This window comes from Motacilla alba, chromosome 4A (assembly GCF_015832195.1).
Source record: "Motacilla alba alba isolate MOTALB_02 chromosome 4A, Motacilla_alba_V1.0_pri, whole genome shotgun sequence".
Lineage (NCBI taxonomy): Eukaryota > Metazoa > Chordata > Aves > Passeriformes > Motacillidae > Motacilla > Motacilla alba.
Window position 1 is genome coordinate 18,328,919 of NC_052045.1, and position 20,785 is coordinate 18,349,703.

The window sequence follows — 20,785 nt, forward strand, 5'->3', positions numbered from 1 at the left end:
TCAGCTTCTATTTAAAAGTATCAAAACTGGGCCACAGCAAACTGAGAATTTTACATCTTTTGCTTTCGTTATCTTTGTGGTCTTTTGGCGGTGTAAGAATAAGTAATAAAGATGCACATTGCATTTAGGAAGAAATTATAGCACAAGTTGCCTACCACTTGTTTCAGTCATTAAAATGGAACTGAAGACATCAGTGAGGAGTATGTGATTCCTTAATATTTGTCTGTATTTTGAATGTGCTGTGCTCTCACAGGATCTGTGTTCTACAAAGAGCTGTCTAAGTAATGTGTTGTTTCCCATTGTGCAGGAGAATTTGCATCCAGCAGGGTTTTTTTTGAAAGTTAAAATTCTTCTTAAAAGTGGAGCATCAGATGAAGATATCAACTCAGGTATCACAGCTCTCCCTAGGTTTCATATTATTCCATATCCAAGGAGACTGCCCGTGTCATACATAGAAAAACAATTTTGTGGTTTTGTCAGAATCTGTATTAGCTAAATGTCCTTTTGGTTTTGAAGTATGAGACATAGTACTCAGTGTTCACAGAGGAAGTTTCCAGATGCTAATTTGAAAAGCCTTGCTGTAAATAGGGAAGGGGGAACACTCTGAAGGCTGTTAGAATGAGGAGAGTGAAAATATAGCAATGTAAAGCTACAGTTTATTTAGATATATGCATAAGGTTATGCAGGAGGGTGAAGGTGCATTGACTTACACACTCAGCACAGAAGAAAGGCTGGTGAAGCATTGCTGTTCTCTGGGTGGGGTTTTGCAGATTTTTACCAAAAGATATCGTGTGCTCATCAGTGTGTTGTTATAAACCTGTATTACAAGAGTTTATTTAAGTCAAATAAACTATTTTCTCCTTATTCCTCTCATTTATCACTTGAGCAGAACTGATTCTGCTGTGAAATGACAGGAGAAGAAAGTTTTTGGGGAGACTGTAATGTAGAAAGGATAATTAACGTGTCAGAGAAATTTATTTTCATAAATAATGAAATCTTAAGGAAGAGAGGCTTTGTATGTTTCAGGGTTGGAAAGCATCAGATGTGAAATGAATAATCTGAGAAATGTAGGGTGTGATGAGGAATTTCTTGCAGGGAGCTGAGGGGTTTGAATGCTGTCAGACTAGCAGAAAGGATAACTCCACATTCCTCCTCGGGGCTTTCAGCCAGATTTCAAGTAGCCAGTCATTTAAACCTTGCAGTTTCAAATAAACATACAGTAGCTGACTTGTGTTCTTCAGTTTGGATTGTGAAACCATGGAGTTGCCTATCAAAACACACTTGGCTATTGTTTAGTAACACTAAGCTTTCAGTCAGTTTTTCAAGCACATTTATTAATGAGCGGATGTCTCTTTTCTTGTATGGCTGGCAGAAAAGTGTGTGCTCTCTGTCTTTTGAGTGAGGATTCCTGCTATATTTTAGGCATTTCTCTAAAATCTTGTGTTGCACACTTGCATCAGCTGCCTTCAAATGCTTCTTTTTACAGCTGTTCCAGTCATGTCCTTGTGTATACCTTCTCTGATCTCATCCAAGCTACAAATGTATCTGTTTTGTTCTTAACCATTCCGCACAGAGTAACAGTTTTAAAACTTTATCTGGGTGGTGTAAAACTGATGCCTGCTTATCAGCACCAATCAGTCCAACAGCTGATGTTAAGAGCATTATGCTGAAGTAGTTCCCATTGCAATATGATACCACACCCAGCCTGAGCACTAACCTCAGTGTTAGGTTGTTCCTGTTGGATAAGGATGAGACATTTTGATAAAAGGCAGCTTGAGACAAAAAAAAAAAGTTGTTCTACTAAAGTTTGTGCTGTTCCTGTTTAAAGAGACAGAGGGCTGGAATTCCAGGGCTGTCAGTCTGTCACCTTTCTGTAGTACTGCATTAACTGTACAGTGAAAGTCAAAACACAATAGGTATTATTCTTCCACTTGTTGTACATCTCTTACAGGGTTGCTGTTTTTTTTTTTTTTTTTTCAATTTTGTTTCTGTCTTTCAAAGAAGGTATAAGAGATAAGTGGTAAATTGAGCAATTAACTGTCTAAGTTGATTACATAATCTTAAGTGCTTTGTGTTCTGTCTAGTTCTTGCAGAATTCACACATCTTGAGATGTCTTTAGACTTCTGTTTGAATACTGCCAAACTGCTGCTGGAGCATGGAAGGTATGAAAGCATCTCTAAGTGGGGTAAACACAATGTTTAGAGGTTTTGGGAACATCTGTTATACAATGATGCTTTATTTCAAATAAAAGCTCATGGAGGTAAGGTGAAAGGTTTTGAGAGGGAGCCTGTCTTCTATAGGAAGGAGATACTGATTATGGTAGCAACAGAACAGAGTGTGAAATAAGTGTAGTGGCAATTTGCAGTGCTGTAGATTTACTTTGGAATGATTAAGATTCATTATGTAGTTTTATTATATGTCTGGAATCATCAGACTGAGATTTTTTTCTAACCAACCATCAGAATGACTTTGGGGCCCTAGAACCATTCTTGGGAAAAACGGTAGAAGGATAACAAGTTACTGCAAAATAAATTTAGGCACGAATTTTTACCTTGTTAAGTGCTCCATCATGATTATATATGTATATGCTTGTATCTTGATGCAAATGTGAAGAATAAACTCTTATGAATACAGTGGAAGAAACATGTGGTAAGAGGAAGCTGCCATTGAATAGATGAACTGTAACAAATTCATACCTTGATTCATTCTGTCGGTGTGATTGAATGACAAACATGCTGTATGGTGTGAATATGTTAATCTCTAGAATGGAAAATTAACAGCTCTTCTGGTGCAGCCTCTTAAAAATGCATCTCTGTGAATAGGGAATCAGTTGGTTTTGATTTTCTGAAATCTGTTCCTGAACGATTTGAATCTTCACTTGACCTTGGAAAAATTACCCTGCTCCACATTGAGTTCCTGCTGCAGAATAAGAGGGAGCTGCTTGCTAAGCAAAAGATTGAAGAAGTTATTATAGGTCTGTATCCATCTTTTACTGCTGTTTACTGAAAGCTGGATGTGGTTGGCTAAAGTCTTGCATTCTAATTTTCTCTTTTTTGCTTATTCTCATTTTTCTTTCTCTGTGTCTGTTTTCCATTATGTTTCTTTTACTTGACAACTCTCAACTTCCATATTGAATGACAGTCACGATCAAGTTTAGGGTTAAATTCATTTGCTGGAGCAATTCCTCCTTCTTAGTGTAGACTGTGTGTCACTGATACATGTGGGATTAGAAACATTAACTAGGAGTTCTGTGTAATGTTAATACTTTGTCCATCCAGCCCAATTTATTTTTGTTTGTCAGTGTAAGACAGGTTGCATATCCTTGTTAGAGCAGCTGGATAACAGTTTATTTTTCAGGTCTGTTGCACCTGTAGCACTGTAGTACTTTTTGACTACAGATCTGCTGTAAAACAAATCCTATTTTATGTTACATCTAGCTAGGACCAAGAACTACATTTACATTGTTCAACCATGAAAATATTTTTCTCTTACCCACTGAGTTTTTTGGAGTTTTGCTTGGTTGATTAGTTGGTTTGGTTTTTTTTTCATGAACAGGATATGAAACACTGGCTCCTAGCTGAAATTATTGCTGTGTCCCTGTTTTTTGTTGCAGGCTGTAGAATAGTTCTTAGATGCCTCTCAGTGTGCTTGTTCTTGTAAAGTTCTTGTAATGTGATGATTTGCAGTATCTTTTCAGGTCATTATACTGGCAAACAGCTGTTGCCTGAAGCCTTGAATCAGCTGCACATCATCTTGTGGGACAGAGCTGCCAAACATTATGAGGTTTGGGACCAAATAGTAGTGTTCTTATTTATATCAGTGAAAATGGAATTCTTTTTCTGACCTCTTTGATATGTCTATTTTTGGTTAGAGTGCAAACTGTTACTAAGAGCCTTGTTCCAGCTGGCACTAGTTTTATTTTCATCCATCGGGGTGCTGTTTTCAATTATAAAATCAAGTTTCAGGTAGCCTCATCTTAAGGTTTGTGCATGGGAACAGTTAATGCAAGAATTGCTGCTCCAGCTGGTTCCTATATGGCTCTGGGGCCTGAAGGGATTTGTCCAGGAGTAGTCAAAGAACGGGCTGGTGTCATTGTGAGACTTCTCAATGATTTTTGAATGGTCTTGGGAATCTGGAGATGTCCCAGTTGGCTGCAAGCTAGCAAAAGTTATCCCAATTTTCAAGAAGGGCAAGAAAGACAACCCTGGAAACTACAGGCCTGTCAGTCTCACTTCAGTGCCTGGTAAAATTATGGAGATTATTCTGGGAGTTATTGAAAAACACCTGAAGGACAATGGAGTCATTGGTCACAGCCAGCACTAGTCCATGAGGGGGAAGTCCTGCTTGTCAAACTTGATTTCATTTTAGGACAAGGTCACCCACCCTGTTATCAGCTGAAGCCAGTTGATGTCATCTCTTTGGATTTCAGTAAAGCTTTGCATACAGTCTCTCACAGTGTCTGGACAAATTAGAGGGCTGGGCACTCACCAATTGTATGAAATCTAACAGGGGAAAGTGCTGGATTCTGCACCTGGAACAACCTGGAGGTTGCACTAGAATATACTTGACTATCTAAATCTTTCATTGCTGTGACCTTTTCTAAAGAAAAATTGGGAAGACATAGGCAGTTTATTCACCCAAATATGGCCACGTTTGTTTGGGTTTGTCGTGGTGTGCGATGTCCCGGCTAGGTGACAACTGGGGCGCGACAGACTCCCTCTTGTGAGCTCCGCAGAATCCCGGCTACCAGTAGAGGTTCGGCGCAGGAACAAAAGGCAGCAGCACGGGTCTCGGGGTGAAACTGGGGTGGCTTTATTTCATGACCGGCACCCAAGACCAAGGCTTGGGGCTAACAAGAGCCTTTATAACATCGCTCGGGAGGAGGGGTTTAGGGTAGCAAACCAATAGGGCTATGGTTGGGGAGGGGTTGAAGGCGGGGTATTTTACACTTGAACTAATAAAGGAGCCCTAGGGAGGGGAATAAGTTGAGTAAACTAATACACTCCTAAAGGACACAGAATAGACAGGGAATTCTCCAGAAGAGAGGGAGGCTTCGGGGGAGGATTGACACTCATTGGGAGGGGGGAGCAAGGGGGATTCAGGGGAAAAAGGGCAGGGATAGGAGGGATTAACAACTGGGAAGGTGGGGGTTTAAAACTTGGTAGGAAGTGGCATAAGGGGATTGCAAAATCACAAATTGAACAGTAAGCATACCAATAAAACTAAAGAAAACACACTGCGACATGGGTTTTATTTTATTTTTATATTTTCTAGGAGAAAAGCTATTCTGAAGCCCTTCACTGGTACAATTATTCTGTGAGCTTCTATACACCTGGGCAGATAGATCAGAACTTGGCTAAGCTGCAGAGGAACATGGCTTCTTGCTATCTTCACCTGAAACAAGTTGACAAGGTATATTTAATACGTATCTATAAAGGTATATTTAATACATATCTATACATACTTATGTCTTTATTTGCACTGCTTTTATTTTAGAGGAATTGGCCCTTTCATTTCTGGTCAGCCTTTGGTGCTGTCTTCTGGTCTCATCGCTTTTGTTTCAAGAGCAGATGTTGAGCATCTTGAGTTATTCTATAAGTATCAACAATGTAACCAGTAATGTTTTGTGTATCTTTTAATTTCTGTTGCAAATTATATACTAATTTAAATGTGATGTTGTACTGATTTCCCTTAATCTCTTCTGTGAATAGGCTAAAGAGGCAGTTAAACAAGCAGAAAGATGTGATCCAAACAGCATCTTTACTAAATTCAGTGTCTATAAGATTGCAGTGTTGGAGAACGATACTGATAAAGGTACAGCCTGAAAGTTAAAGGGTCCACTACAAGGAGAAATGCCAAATATATTACAAAATACTAAGCAGCTTTGGACTGTTCATCTTGAGAAAGACACAATAGAGGGTAGCTAGAAGAAGGATCCCTAAAGTAATTGAAAATGTCAGGCTGTAGATTTAAGTTGTAAAAGTGGCATTTTTTTAGCACACAATATGTAAGAGGCAGAGTCCATTGCTATATTTGATTTTGTTTGGATGGAACCTCTGGCTAGGGAAGATAATCCTCCCATGGGCAGAAGATATAGTGGCATCCCAGGGTGAGAATCATTCTATACTTTTTAGTATGCATATACAATATGAAACTTAAGGGAACCATTATTGCTGCTCTTAACTTCTCTGGACAGATGGAGCCTGAAGTTACCAAGAAATACATGAATTATTGAGATGACTTACAGAATGTTGTATCTCTGTAGCCTCTTTCTCCTTTATAATGAGTTCTGCTGTTTCATATTTTAATGAGGATCTTAGCTCAAGTAATGAAAATGGAGAATACAGTCTATAGTTGCTTAGAATATAATGTTCACAGCTTATTTTCCAATGAGTTCTCTGCCATTTAATTATTCTCTATACAACTTTTATTGACAGCATAATTTGCTCACATAATATAGAGTGGGAAACACAGCACAGTGTGAACATAAAAGCAGTGGCACCCTTAGCATAAGCCAAGATGTGGGAGCTTGGAATGATGCCCAGACAATGTATTAGAGAAAGTCTTCTCTCTTTGGTAACAAACAGTTACTTAGCAGAACAAAATTAAGGATGTGAGATGAGTATCATTTGTATGGCATCTTTGTTTCCTTGGATTAGTAACTTGAAAGCTTTTTGGCACCTCCCTAGGAGGAAATGTGTATTTGAGGAGAAGTGCTGGTATGCTCAGGTTTTCTTGTCTTGGCTTTTCATTAAAAAAAATTATAGCCTTTCATAAATAATTAAAACAGAACTTTGCACCTTCCAATTCCTTCTATAAAAATGTTGGTTTTTCCTCTGTCTCTTTCAGCTATGGAAGCAGTTATTGAAATGGGGAAACTAGCAGAAAAGCCACCAGAACATGAAGACAAGCTGAGAGTGGATAAAAATACAGGCAGCAACCTCTTGAGTTTAGCTGCCCAAATTGCTTTAGAGGTAGAGCAAATAATGTTGCCTTTTCTTTATTGATATAAGTAGGACAGCTGTAACCTCTTTAACCTGGCCTAGATTTAATATATCTCTGTATTTCATGGATTTTTTAGTATTTCATGCTTCCACAACAAAGGTCTAGCTCACATGTGTTGTGTAATGCAAAGTAGAAATTATTTTCATGTAGAAGGAAGTGTATTTCTTTAAAATTTTGATAGAAAAATAAAGAATTCTGAGTTACAAATGTTGGCATCTGGATATTACATTGTGTATTTCTGTAAAATTCTCCTTAGCAAATTGTTTCATCTTCTTCTGCCTCTGGGATTTGATCTTTGATGTGAGAGGGGGAAGCTGTGTAAAAATACACATAAATCCATGATGAAAGTCCTTTGTCCCTCCTGTTTGCCTCTTGGTTGGTGGCCGGAGCACTGTCTGAACTGGCTGATTGCGTTTTAGGCTATCAGGGCTTTGTTCCCAGCCCTGTGAAGCATGAAAGCCTTACCAACCTGTACTAGTCCTGCTCTTGCCACAGGCTCTTTGTGCAGGGAATCATATGATCTCTCCTTAGAGCTTTTGCTGCACTCTCAGGCAGTTCTGTGCGTAGTCCTTTGTTCATTTTCCTGCTACTGGGCTGCACAGACTTGGAAAATGTGGTTGCTTTGGGGTTTGTTTTTGTTTTGGTTGTTGTTGTTGTTGTTTTGATTTGAGTATTTTTGTGGTGACTGAGGTAGTGCAGTACATACAAAACATGTTTTAATTCTTTTCAGAATGACCAACAAATTGTGGCTATCAAAGCTTTGGAGTATTTGTCTGAACATTTACAAGACTGCCGACAATTATTTGTATCCTTAAAGTAAGAATTCAATATACATACAAGGAGAAGCACAAGGAAGAAAAATGGGATCCTTTCAGGAAAATTAGGGCAAAGTACACCATTGAAAAAAATCTTGTTATTTCATTGCTAGTTTTTCCCATATTTAGGTGTTTGGTCCGCCTGATGTTATCAAAAGTCATGGCAGAAAATGCAGAGGAAAGGTGGGCCTCCTTGAAAAACCATTTTCTTATGGTGGATATGTTGTTCAAATTGTGTAATGTTTTCTTTCTGGGCATTTTTTCTTGCAGAGCAATCAAGAGATTATTTTTTATGCTAGTAAAAGTCCACCCAGGTGACTTCCTGATGGCATCACATAGGAACATATTTTCACTTGTCTAAACTTTTCTTTAAATATTTGCTCTTTATCTTCTTCTTTTATTAATGCATATGCCTGTCAGGTATTTTTAATGGAGGTTGTGAGCTAAGCAATCTCTGTAACTTTGACACTAGTGGGATATCTTTCCAAAGCTTGGAGTGAGAAGAGTGGATCTATCCATAACTGGGAAAATAAATTCCAACATAAATAATGTGTTCTGGTTTTTTTTCTGTTGAAAAAAAATTAATTTTCTAAACCGGAATTTTTTCTCCATTCCAGAGATGGAGATATCAACTCCATACTGACTTACTTGAACTTGGGTATGTTTTTGTTTTATTTGCATTTTCTGGAGTTCTTCCATATGTGAACATTTTATGATATGCTTTAATCCATACCAATGAAGTATTTACACTCCTTATTTCAGTCCAGGCTCTCAACTTCCCAGTGAAATCAATGAAAACTAGAGCTGGAGATTCAATAGTATTGAGAAGTTGGATCACAGTGCCACAAGTTTTGCTATCAAAAGCTTGCAGTACTGCTGCAAGTAGAAGAGATTTAAGAGCAGAATTAAATTCATAAAAGGTTCCTAGAAGAAGGGCCTCAAACTTGTAATTAAATTTAAACCCCCTTCTTCTGAAATTAAGTGAAACTCCTCTAAATTAGACTTCAGTGTCAGTAAACTCAGAAGAGCAGTACTTGTTGGCATCTTCTCTAAAATGATGTTTGAGGCGCCTTCTGCTGTTTTTAGTAGGGCTTTCTGAAGAATATTAGATTTAGGTTGTGAGAATAAGTCTTCATCAGGAATTATACAGGTGCTTTGGAAAGCGCTGTTTTGTAGTGCAAGGATGAGACTTGGAAACGTTTTTATTCTGCTCCAAAAGTAGTACTTTTGTATTGAATTATATGTTTTCTGCAGCTCACAAGAAACTTGCTGAGTCTTTCACAGAAGATAGATTTACAGGGGACATGAGGATCCTTGAAGCTCACTGGTTTAGAAAAGTTGGTAGGTTGCTCTCTCAAAATCTAAATGGAATCTCCTGTATTTATTGGTTCTTTAAATCTGCAACCTTGGAGTTTGCCTTGAACTACAGACTGTGAAATCCAAACAACAAATATTATCACAGATAAAGTGGTTTCTAGTGGGAAATGCAGCTGCCATGGGGCTGCCCTAAGCTTTACGCATAGTGCTGTCTCTGGATCCTCATTTTTGTAGTCTTTGTTACACTGTTTTGGTAAAGGATTAGTGCATTTGCTGTCTATAAATACAAATATAAGCACAGGGTAACAAGTTGAACCAATTTTTCTGATTCTTTCTTCTGTCAGAGCATACAGGAGAGAAAACAGTTGCAATCAGTATCAGAAGACACCTGCTTTTGCACACATCCTCACAGTGTAACTGTGCTCCAATAAAGAGTGGCAAGGGAGGGGGAGGAGCAGCAGAGGTCGAATACAGTGACATGAGCATGAATGGAATCATGACCTTTCAAAGGCAGCATTCTCACTCACAGGATAAGCAATTCAGAGACTACAAAAACATGTCCTATAGAATAAATTAATGTGAAAGTTGCTGTAGAATCTAAACATTTAATTGGGTCAAGCTCTCATACATAAATAATCTGATTGCCTTTAGATGCTCATCCATTTCTTACTCAGAATTGTGTGCTTAATTGCCACCTATTTGACCTTGCTGGGGTAAAATGAGGAATGGTTCAAAAAATTGTGGTTTTTTTTCCTTTTGCTTTTTTATTTGTCTTGGAAATACTGTACAACACTTCCCCTCATATGCTGGCTTTGTTAACTAATATAAGAAAAAGCTTTTCCCAGTTCATACTTTTGTTGGCAGGGTGTGTGCTAAAATGGGTTCTTGGCTGTGGTGGAATTATCAAGGCAAAATTTGAAAGCATGAATTAGCTATTTTAACAAATCACTAGTAACAGTATTTCTTGCTGTTGTTAAAAGCTGTTGATGACATATTGGTTCAGAAACAGAATTGAACTGCTTATTGCTAGAGATTAGATGGGCACACATGTAGCAGCGCAAATTGTTATTCTATTCTCTATTTTTGTGTCTTTGTTAGCTTGGAACTTAGCTGTACAGTTCAAGGACAACCCTGAAAAGATGAGGGATTTTTTTGTACTGTCTTTCAAGGTATTTACTCTTGCTAATAGTGTTTCTAATTAAGGAATATTTTTGTCTGTCTAGGCCTTCTAGAAGTCACATCCATGGTTTGGGTATCTCCATGGAGATATGCTCGTATGCTCTGAAGATGGAGCATGTTTGTCACAAGGAGATTGACTTGTAATATAAAATGTGTGCATTATTGTCATACTTTACATTCTGTTTCTTAAGAATGTAATAAACTTAAGATATCAATGAAAAGTTTCTAAAATAAATGGATTCTGATGTTTGTAAACTATATCATTAATACAAATATGTTAAGTACTTGAGTCCTAATCTTTATGCAGGACTTCTACCAACACTGTCAGTTTTGTATGTGCTTGTAGAGAGGGGACTCCAACTCTGCTTTACACTTTATATTTAAATAATCCTTTTGTACAATTGTACAAGTAAAATTACAATATGAATATATACTACTCCTGACTGATTCCTGCAAGTGTCATAGAGGAGGGTCAGCAATCTGTTCACAAGCAAATTGCTTTTTATGGGTAAAATTCTCAATACCTTTTCCTATTTTTGGTGTCAGTTGTCCCAGTTTTGTCCCTCTGACAAAGCTGTTCTAATTGCTCAGAAGACATGCCTGTTAATGGCAGCTGCAGTTGATCTGGAAATGGGAAGACAACAAGTAACACCTACAGAACAGGTAGGGCAAAGCCTGTTAACTGTTTCTGAGTGCGCCAATGTAGCATTTTTTCCTTCTGATTTTGAAGTCCTTGTTTTTTCACTCAGAACAGGATATTGAGAATGTAAGCAAGGGAATATTTCCTAGTTAGAATTGACACACCTTTCCAGACAATTGTAAGTGTTGAATTTCTGTAAATTAGTTCAGTGTCTTTGGATTGGTTTGTATCAATAAAGGGTCTGGCAGTAAGTTCTGAGAGGAATTTCAGTCTACAAGATATATATTGTAAGGAGTCTGCTGCTAAATGTGGGTTAGTCAGAATGACAATTACTGCTGTTGCTGAAAGTAGTTACCACTGTGGTTGTGATAAAACTCCTTTTTTTAAAAAAATGTATACATTGTGCTTACTGTGATAAGAAGATTAAGGAAAACACAGAGGTTGTGAAGGAAGTACAGAAGTCTGGTATAGAATGATTGTAGAAAATTCTGTGGAGGGTAATGCACAGCGATTCTGTTGTGGCATTTAGTGGTTTGTCAGTCTCAATAGCACTATTTTATGCTTGGGAGCTGAAACAGTTATGTCCCATAGGAACATGGATGGTTCTTTCTGGGCCAATGTGAAGTGGCTTTGTCAGAGATGTGGAGGTCTTTGAAAAAGAACCCCAAAATCCCAGTAACTGGTATAGGTGATTTACTAACTAGTTTGATTATTAATTTATTTTATAGTGGGTTCTGACATAATTATTCCTTTTGCTTTTAAAACTATGACAAGAATAACTTATTTAATTTTGTAAAATAGACGGAGCTTTTTAGTGAGGCCCTTCAACATCTTCAGAAATGCAAGGAGATATGGAAGGTGCTGAAAGTAACAGGTAAGCCACAAAGTGTGTGTTCAGCACATGGAACTCTTAGTCACAATATTAATGGAAAATACAGAGCATGTGGAATTGCTGTCTCAGATGGAGGTTATTGGAGTTGACACATGACAGTATGATAAAAGCTGAGGTGTTAAGTGGCTGTTAGCCTAGCAGATGCATGGTTCACTTTTTTTGGTAGGATATTGGTAGAAAAAATCCATTAGGTATTTCTCGAATGGCAAATTCCTCTTGCTCTACTGTTAAGTCTGAGTGCCTTGATGGGTTTCCTGCCTGTTGGAAGCAGAAGTTACCTTACAGTACACCCTGTGGTTTTGAGAAAATTCATCATTACATACAGGGAATCCTGTCTCTTTTGTAGGAGATTTTGCTAAAGACCCAACAGACACATTGTTGCTGCTTTATGAATTTGAAGCAAGATCTAAACTGAATGATCCAACACTTCACAATCTTATGGAGTCAGTTTGGGAGCAACCACAAATAGAGATCAAGACACTTGAAATCATTGCATGTAAGGACAAAGAATCTTTCATTTCTCTTTCCTGTTCTTTTGAGGTGAGCAGGATTATCATGTGTTGTACAACATACAGAAAATTGTCCAACCATATATATTTTGTCCTGAAGCAAAGACGCTTAGGATCTCAGCAACGATAGGAGAGCTGTGTTTTGAAATGGCAGGTGACATGGATGATGAACCAGGAAGTTGTGGTATCTTTCCATTTCTAGACCGTGAGACACTCATGTAGCTTGTGAGCCTGGAAGGGTTTTTTCAGATGAACTTCTACATGCTCTAAACTGGCAAAGGCCAGAGAATGACCCTCACTGATTCATGCCCCAGTGCAGAGGTTTTGGGCTGTGGACTTTGGATAGATACTTTAAGTATATTTAAGCCACTAAGATAATATTAAGTTTCAACTTAAAGTTTTTATAGTCAGTTTGTAAATAGCACTTCTCTACAAATAGCACTTCTCTACACTGTGCCATACTTTCATCACAAAGTCCTAGTCACAAAAATGTGCTTGAGAATCTAGAGCAGGATCCAAGAAAGATGAGGAGCATTTAGAACTACCATGGCAAGTCTTTGGAGGGTGTCCTGTAGGATTGCATAAACACCTTCTGTTCTGCTTGCCCTGAGGGAGTGTTGTATTGCACCAAATAGTTTATTTAGTTGTTGTTTTGCGCTGGGTGACTGGAAATTTGCACTGCGTAGTCTTTCTATTGCACTGAACAGTTGATGTTATATCACATGGTTTGCTCTTCCCCCATCACACGGTTTTTCCCTCACCCAGCCCTCTGCCCTGTACCCCCCGCTGCTCTGGCCCTGGTTCCCGTCCCCTCGCCCCTCCTCAGTGGGGTTCCCCTGGCTGCGCTCCTCTTCCCCCCGCTGCTCTGGCCCTGGTTCCCGTCCCCTCGCCCCTCCTCAGTGGGGTTCCCCTGGCTGCGCTCCTCTTCCCCCCGCTGCTCTGGCCCTGGTTCCCGTCCCCTCGCCCCTCCTCAGTGGGGTTCCCCTGGCTGCGCTCCTCTTCCCCCCGCCCCCATGCCCTCGGGGATAAAAGTCCCCCGCAAGAAGGGGACGTTCTCTTTTCTGCCTGGGGTGTCGCCAGGGTCTGAGGTGTCCCTTCTCAGGTCAATAAACAGAGGAGCCTCGTCCCCACGTGGAGAAGAGCGCTTCTCGTCTTTTACTTTCGTCCCTGTGGGTCCGTGCGGGCTGGGTCCGTAGCAGCTGGCCGGAGCGCACCCAAACAGCCCGAGAGCACGGTTTTGCAAGGGAGAACACTCCAGTGCCTGGAGACACCATTCTCAAATCCTGCTCCTGCATAAGGTTCCATCTGGATTTTTGTATTCAAGGAGACAAACAAAACTCTTCAGACAGTGCCCCTCACCAGAATTTTTTTGTAGTACTGCACTGGAGGTAAACAGCAGAGAATTACGAAACTTTCTGTGCTTCTGCCTTATTGTCCTCATTGATGATGTGCTGAGTAAGAAGGAGGGAGAGAAGCACCAGCTGGTGACCAGCCCATTAAGCAAATCTCTTTTCACTTGTTTTTCACAAAGGATCTGGCAACATGCTGCAGTTTATTTTAGTGACCTAAGAGATTGAAGTGAACTTCAGTAATGTGTCTTTTATTCTTCTCTATTTTCTTTTACTTTGAAGCATTAGCAATGGAATCTCCAGCTCGGTATCCTGTACTGTGTAAGAAAGCTCTCAAGAGTGCACTAAACCTTCACAGAAAGCAGGCTGTCATTGATGCTGTGAAATTTAGGTTAGTGTTATCACATAGCTTTGCCATGAGCCTGTGACTGGAAATGCTGACAGAGAATAAAGCCTACAATTCGAAAAAAAGTGGATTTTACTGTATATGCAAGGTTCTACTTCTTGCTGGCCAGCCAACGTAACTCTGAAGGATGACTACCTAACAGATGTTTTACCTGCAGTTTGTTTATTTGGCACAATATTTTCTGGCACAGTCCTGTTTCAAATAAATTAATCTATTGAGGAAGGAAAATGAAAATTGGATCCAGAAGAGATCTCTGGTTTTCTTGTGAGGAAGGTGTTCATTTCAAATGTTACTCTGCAGTAATGAGCTGGGTATTTCAAAGACAAAGAGAAATTAAGGGTTGAGAAGAAAGCTATGAGTTGTAAGGTAGTGATGCCACATAGTACATATGTGATTTATTTAGCATAATTTTGTGTTACTTATCCTTTCCAAGTTCCTTGAAGTAAGCACTTGGCAAAGGCAACTGTTGAGATTGCCTTTCTCGCTTCACACTGAGAAAGACAGAGCTGTTTTCAGAACCCTGTGTTTGTTACTGATTTTCTGAGGATGCTGCCTACGTAGCTCTTGTTGGGGAAATTAGAAAAGGTACTTTGTTCTTGCTGTCATGTGTAGCACCCTAGGTAATACTGTGATTTTCTTTCTGTGTTACTGTAGAGATCAGCAATGAAAATAATTAAGTACTAATTGCTCTTGACTCTTTTTCGTAGTTTGTATGAGTAAGATCTGATAGTACAAAAATGCATGTTTCTGCTACCAGAATATGAGTGTGTTAAGCACCAAGGTAGACATGTCTGACAATCATAGAAACATAACTCATTGTGCTCCTCATACTAAAAACTGTTTGTGCACATGGTATTTAACGTTTCCTCTTTTGCTCTCTTTCAATCCTCAGCAAATGCTTACACAGCTTGATTAACATCTCTTTGCCAACTGGATTGACAGACTTGGATACCTGTGTGCTGCAGGAGGTGTGGGACTACTTTGAAGATGCTCTGAGTGTAGTCAGCAGCACAGTAAGTTGAACAGGAAACCAAGAGATTGGGAGATGATCCTGAACATGTTTGAAAAAAAGTTCTCATTAGACTGAGAATAATTGGTAAAATGAATATTACATAGTGTTATATGTGGAGCTGCTAAGACTTCTTCAGTAAAAGATACACTGAAATTACCTCAAAAGAAATTTCTTTTGTATATTTAGGACTGCATTACAAATTTCCTTGGATTTTGTAAGGACTTTTGCTCTCTTTGCTTAGGAGGAAAAAACCCAACTGTTTTCCTACTCTAAAATTAAACTCTAACACACTCTTGACTTGTCAGTTTTGAAGTGAAGGTTCTATTTTCTGATGAGGTCCTGCTGCTTGTTTGCTACCTCAGGATGCTTACCCAGAGATGGAGATCCTTTGGCTGATGACAAGAGCCTGGAATACAGGAATATTTCAGTATAGTGTTGGTAAATACAAGGAAGCTGAGCAGTGGTGTGGACTGGGAATGCGCTTCCTCAACCACTTAGGATCTCTGAAGAAGACCTATGAAGGCCATGTAAGTGTGCCCAGAGGGATTTGAGGATGTGGGTTTGGCTGTCTGGCCTGAATTTGAGATGTGGATCTGAGTGAAGAAACCACTGCTGATGATCTTTAGAGTTTCAGGAGAATCATGGTATCTAAATATTTTGGGGGAGCCTGGTGCTAAAAGATTTTTTCAAAGTGAGGTCAGAAAAGTTTTGATAGGCAATAGAGAGAATAATGTAGCATTCTTTTACTGGAAGGATGATGGAAATGGGTGACTGGAAATAAACTTCTGTCTGTTTGTTGCCTTGGGAGAACCTTGTACCTTTGCCTGCTTTAACTAAAGTCAAGGTGCTGTACCAGTTTAGTTAAATCAGATGTTATATACTTTCAAGCTTGGTTTCTAGTGTAATCTCATGTCTTATGAATAGGGTTTAAGATGGTGTGAAGAAAATCACTAAAGCTCATCTTCTCAGGTGTAGCTTAGCCACTTCCTATGAGGGAGAAATTTCCAGGCTAGCACCTTTGTAGGTGACACTTTGCAATGACACTTTTTCTTATTCTGTCACAAGTAAGCTTCTTTCTACAGCTTTTGGCTGCTGCTCCTGTCTAGATTGCAACCCAGTGCAGCCTGGCTGGTGTCACCATTCATTCTCTTGTGTACAAGCTGAGCAATCAAGGGGTTGGCTGTAACTCTTACACCATTTTAAATACATCAGATAAAGCAATGAGAGCTGACAATAAGAAGTCTTCTCCACCCTCAAGATCAACTCCCAGCGTCTGGGATTTGGTGAATAGGTTTATGTGCTGATATATAAACATATAAACTATGTTTTATGACTGTAAATAAAACCACTTTTGTTAGGTTGCACTGATATTTTTTTTCTCAACCATTGTATTTAAACCTTCACCAAAAATCTTTACATCTATTTGAAATTTTAGGTTTAGAAGCTTGTGATAGTCTCCCTTAGTTCTGTTCTGTGTTAAATGATGCACTTAGTTAAATGACACATTTTTATCCATCCATGTTGACAGCAGTGGTGCTCATTTTCTCCAGATGGTTGGCCTTTATAGTGAGGTTCTGGACAAGCTGGACAGAGCAGAAGGATTTATTCCAAATGAAGAATAATGACAGCCACAACTACATAAAAAGAAAAGCAGTCTCTCCTGGAAACGTTCTGCTGAATGAGGGGCCGTTAGCTCTGTAAAGGCACAGGGCCATGGGAGCAGTGGGAAAGAAACCAGGATCTCCTTCTTGTTGGCAAAGAAGTTATGTACTTTTTAGGAAGTGTTTATTGAATAAATGTAATTGTTTTCCTCTAGGGAATAATTTTCATTCTCTGGAGCTGTTTAACAATTAGAAATAAATATTTTAACTTTTACATGAGATGCCTCTGCTGTTGTGTAACAGGTTGGTTTAAATATCTGGTTTTAGTAGCAAATGGCAATGAGCAGATAAAAGTCTTTAAAAAGTATTCCATCTCCTCTGGTTGTCATAGCTGCCTTGCTGCATAAATATTTATCAGATTGTTTAGTTTCCAGTCCATTTCAGTGGTGATAAGAATTCAGAGCCGTTGGCTGGTTTCACAGTCCCTTGGAATAGAAAAACGAGCACTGCTGAGCTCAGGGAAGGAGCTGCAGTGTCACTGGCAGTGCTGGGAGGGCTGCACTCCTCCCTTCCAACTCCCTGAACCCTGGGCCAGGCAGGTGCTCAGCAAGTCTGAGCACATCTGGGACTTGGCTGCAGGAAACCTGGGGCTGAGCCAGTGAGGAATCCTGTGTGTGTGAGTGTGGGGTGTGCAGGGAGCCAAACAAGGACCCACTGGGTCACTGGAGCTGCCACTGCAAAGGGGCTTTGGTCCCAGCAGGGACAGTCTGGAGTGGTGACACTGGGACCCCGGGAGTGGCACCTGAAGGGTCACACAGGGGACCTCCTTAACAGGAGCATGGATCTGTTTAGTGTAAATTCTCCATTTCATGGTGATCTTAAATCAGTTCACTAGACCTAGTTTAGGTCTCTGAGACACTGCTTTCAGATCTCTAATGCACAATGTGCTGCCTGTTTAACTAAGAAATACCTTTAAATCCATAAAAATCCAGATCTCAAATGCCACAGAAAATTATTCTGGAGTCACAGTTTTGGAGATCCTTGCTGCATCACAGCACTGGGAGACTCTAAACGATGCCACAAACTCAAAGGTTTCCATCCTGCCTGCAGTGTCTCCTTGGAGCCTGCCAGGCTGGCTTTAATTACTGCTCAGTTCTGACTTGCACACGCATAGACAGGTAAAGGTGTCACAGTGTACCTGGTGAGAAAGGTCATGTTTGCCCAGCAAGTGCAAGGAGGTGATTATATACAGCCATAGAAGGCAGCAAACAGTAAATGTGGGTTTGCCTACAGCCAGAATGGTTTGAACTTTTTCCTTGCAGATGCTCTGATTTCTTTTATGCTACAGACAGTACTGAAGAACCCGGATCAGATAAGTTTCTGACTCTGCTGACAGTACTCATCTCTTCCTGCACATTTTTACATGGTACATTTTATTCCAGGCTTAGTATTCACCAAAGAGTTTAAGTAGGGCAAGAATTCCTCTCCCAGTTGAATCAGACTGTAATTAGCTGCATTTCCAGGGCTGTTCCCAGTAGGTGCTTTGTGTGCAATCACACCTTTGCGGGTGTTTGCTGGTCCGGATGCAGGCTGGTCCGGGTTATTTTACCAGGCTAAATGCTGCTTTACAGTTCAGTCGCCCGTCGAGGGGGGCTGTGGTTTATAAGTGTATTCTAAACCAGCTGACCTGTTAAAAAACAACAGAGCTGTATATTCCTCCTCCGTTCTTACCTTTTCATTGATCCCTGTTTTCTTTCAGCTCAGAGAGCCTGTGTGCTCATCCCCGGCTGTGCACAGATGGCTCCAGGGGGTGGCATTGCAGCTGTACTTTCCTATTTACACATCATTGTGGAAGCTCCAGGGTGTGCTGGACACTGGTTCTGTACTGCAGAGCCCTCCCTGCTTCTGAGAACACAAATGGATCCTCCATTTGTGCAGGAGGGGAGGTCACAAACTTCCCTCCCTTTCCCCCAAGCAGTATTTTCTGCCCTTTTTTGCCCCTAATTTGACTTCTTGACCGTTTGGGGAGGAGCAGCAGTGCAGAGGCAGAAGGGAATTGCAGTGTGAATTGGGAATGGGCCCAGGGAGAGGGCAAATCCAAACCATCACCTCCCAGGCAGGGAGCTTGCCCTGGGAAAAACGTCCTTGCTGAGAAGATCAGGGAATGGGGCAGGACAGAGAAGATAGCAGCTCAGCTGCTGAGCCCTGGAGCCCTTTCTACCACATCTCACCCACAGGCACCTGCAGCAGGAGCAGGGCTTCTCCAGCAGCTCTCCACTGAGGGTGCACATCCCACCAGACACTGTGGGAAGAGTTTTGCTCCCACTGCTGTGGCTGCATTGAGCCTCTGGGAGAGGCAGGAAAGGAAGAGGGGCTGGCCTGGCCACTCAGAAGTGGTCACAGTAATCAGAAATGAAGGTAATTGGAAGAGGGCTGAAGCTCATTAGAGGACTGGGCAGAAGCTTTTGTCAAGTAGTGCACCGTAACTAGGGGAGGAAATTCCACAGTCACCCCTGTGCTGAGTCAAGTGTGGTCCCAAGCAGGTATTGCAAGTCCCATAGGTGCTCCCTTGTGCTTCAGAGGTGCTGCACTGATTGACTCTAACAATGTGTAATGTTTTTTCTTAGGGTTAAAAACCCAAAGGGTAAACAAATGACCCTCATTTTGGAGGCAAGGGATATAAATAAACACCGACGGTCAAGGTGTACCCAAGGATTTTCTTGAAGGAAAGAGACACCTTTGACAAGATGATAACTTTACCTGCTTCACAGCAGATGCTTGAGTGCCATGACTCCTGCTGTGACAGCCTGAGGAAAACAGCTCTTGAAGATTGTGCTGCCAAGCATTATTAGCAACAACAGGTGTACCTAAGACAGCTTCATCAATGGGGAAAATAATTTTGGGAAAATTATAATTACATTCCTTTAAAGCTCCTCTTCCAGAAGCCTCACAGCACAACCTGTGCTCTTCTACTTAGCTAAGACAGCTAATTACCCAGAGCTGCAGACAGAAGCACAGACATGTTTCTCTAGAGCACAAGCAGCTTACAGTCTAATTTTCTACAAGTGTCTTAGGGCAGATTAGTTTCATGCCTGTTGCAGGCAGCTTTAGCGGGACATCTTGGGAGAGAAAAGAACCAGCTCCTACATTTCACAACCGGACAGGACCATTTTCAGGACAATGCTCTGCTATTTTCTGGACCCGGACTTTGCAAATGTCCTGGTTGGCACAGCCAACCTTAGCCAGGAAAACGGGTGGTTACATCTGTAATAGAGTAAGTTCCTTCTCCACACCACCCTCTTTCTCTTCACATGATGTTTCTCTTCCAGAGGTTGTTCTGCCTTACAGGAGTGACAGGGTTTATTTGAGAACGTTACCCCGTGTTTCCCTCCCCCCAGAATCTGAATGTTTCCCTGTCACAGCAGATGGAGGTGACACAGGAGCTCAGGACAGGCCATGGGTTGCCACAGGAGGGGTGTCTGCAGCCCCACATGGGCTGGGCACAGCAGCCTGGCAGCGCCGGGCCAGCAGCAACAGACAATGTTCCTGTGCTGCTTCATCCCTGACTCCAAATCTGTCAGCATGCAAGCAAAGTTTGATTTTTGAGAGTGGTAATTCTAGCATCAGGTCTGCTTAGCAACTGCTTAATCTTCCAGTGTTTTGTGGACAACCACCACCACCACCAGGCTGTTGATCCGATCTGATCAGTTAAAGGAGTTTCTAAATGGTTTTGAGTTTGTCCAGTGAGCTTCACAAACTCAACAGTCAGCAAACTGTATGCCCATGCTCAGTTGGTACAATACCCTTGTTCTCCTGAAATTACAATTTGCTTCTCTTCTGTGCAGTTTGAAAGTAATTTAGTATTTTTAGTAATTTAGTATTTAAAAACCAAACCCCTTCACCCTTCCTTCAGCTCAGCTAAATGACAAAGCAGATTCAGGCACCAAAGTACTGTGACACTCCTTTAACCACAAGTGTCTCAGAGAGCACTCCTTTCTTTGCATTTGAAGGTACTAAAAATTATACCAGTTGTCTTTACCACTTCTCTCTGATATTTAA

The 20,785-nt window shown here is 40.6% G+C and overlaps 1 protein-coding gene across 3 annotated transcripts in view; it reads left to right on the top strand.

Moving 5' to 3' along the window:
- The window catches only part of TEX11 (testis expressed 11), a 29,277-nt gene extending 12,252 nt beyond the window's left edge, over positions 1-17,025 (top strand). The window contains exons 11-29 of one of the 3 annotated variants that reach the window (XM_038164500.1): positions 308-389; positions 2,085-2,163; positions 2,824-2,975; positions 3,699-3,784; positions 5,276-5,413; positions 5,713-5,815; positions 6,851-6,975; positions 7,737-7,822; positions 7,951-8,004; positions 8,439-8,479; positions 9,076-9,162; positions 10,237-10,307; positions 10,864-10,980; positions 11,759-11,831; positions 12,196-12,345; positions 13,990-14,098; positions 15,006-15,126; positions 15,488-15,652; positions 16,676-17,025. In XM_038164500.1, the coding sequence (XP_038020428.1) occupies positions 308-389; positions 2,085-2,163; positions 2,824-2,975; positions 3,699-3,784; positions 5,276-5,413; positions 5,713-5,815; positions 6,851-6,975; positions 7,737-7,822; positions 7,951-8,004; positions 8,439-8,479; positions 9,076-9,162; positions 10,237-10,307; positions 10,864-10,980; positions 11,759-11,831; positions 12,196-12,345; positions 13,990-14,098; positions 15,006-15,126; positions 15,488-15,652; positions 16,676-16,747 (1,911 nt within the window). In that variant the 3' untranslated portion in view covers positions 16,748-17,025. Of the gene's footprint in view, positions 1-307; positions 390-2,084; positions 2,164-2,823; positions 2,976-3,698; positions 3,785-5,275; positions 5,414-5,712; positions 5,816-6,850; positions 6,976-7,736; positions 7,823-7,950; positions 8,005-8,438; positions 8,480-9,075; positions 9,163-10,236; positions 10,308-10,863; positions 10,981-11,758; positions 11,832-12,195; positions 12,346-13,989; positions 14,099-15,005; positions 15,127-15,487; positions 15,653-16,675 lie in introns of those variants that run through there. The other 2 variants (XR_005259878.1, XM_038164501.1) reach the window with 2 other exon arrangements.
- The last annotated feature ends 3,760 nt before the right edge of the window (positions 17,026-20,785 follow it).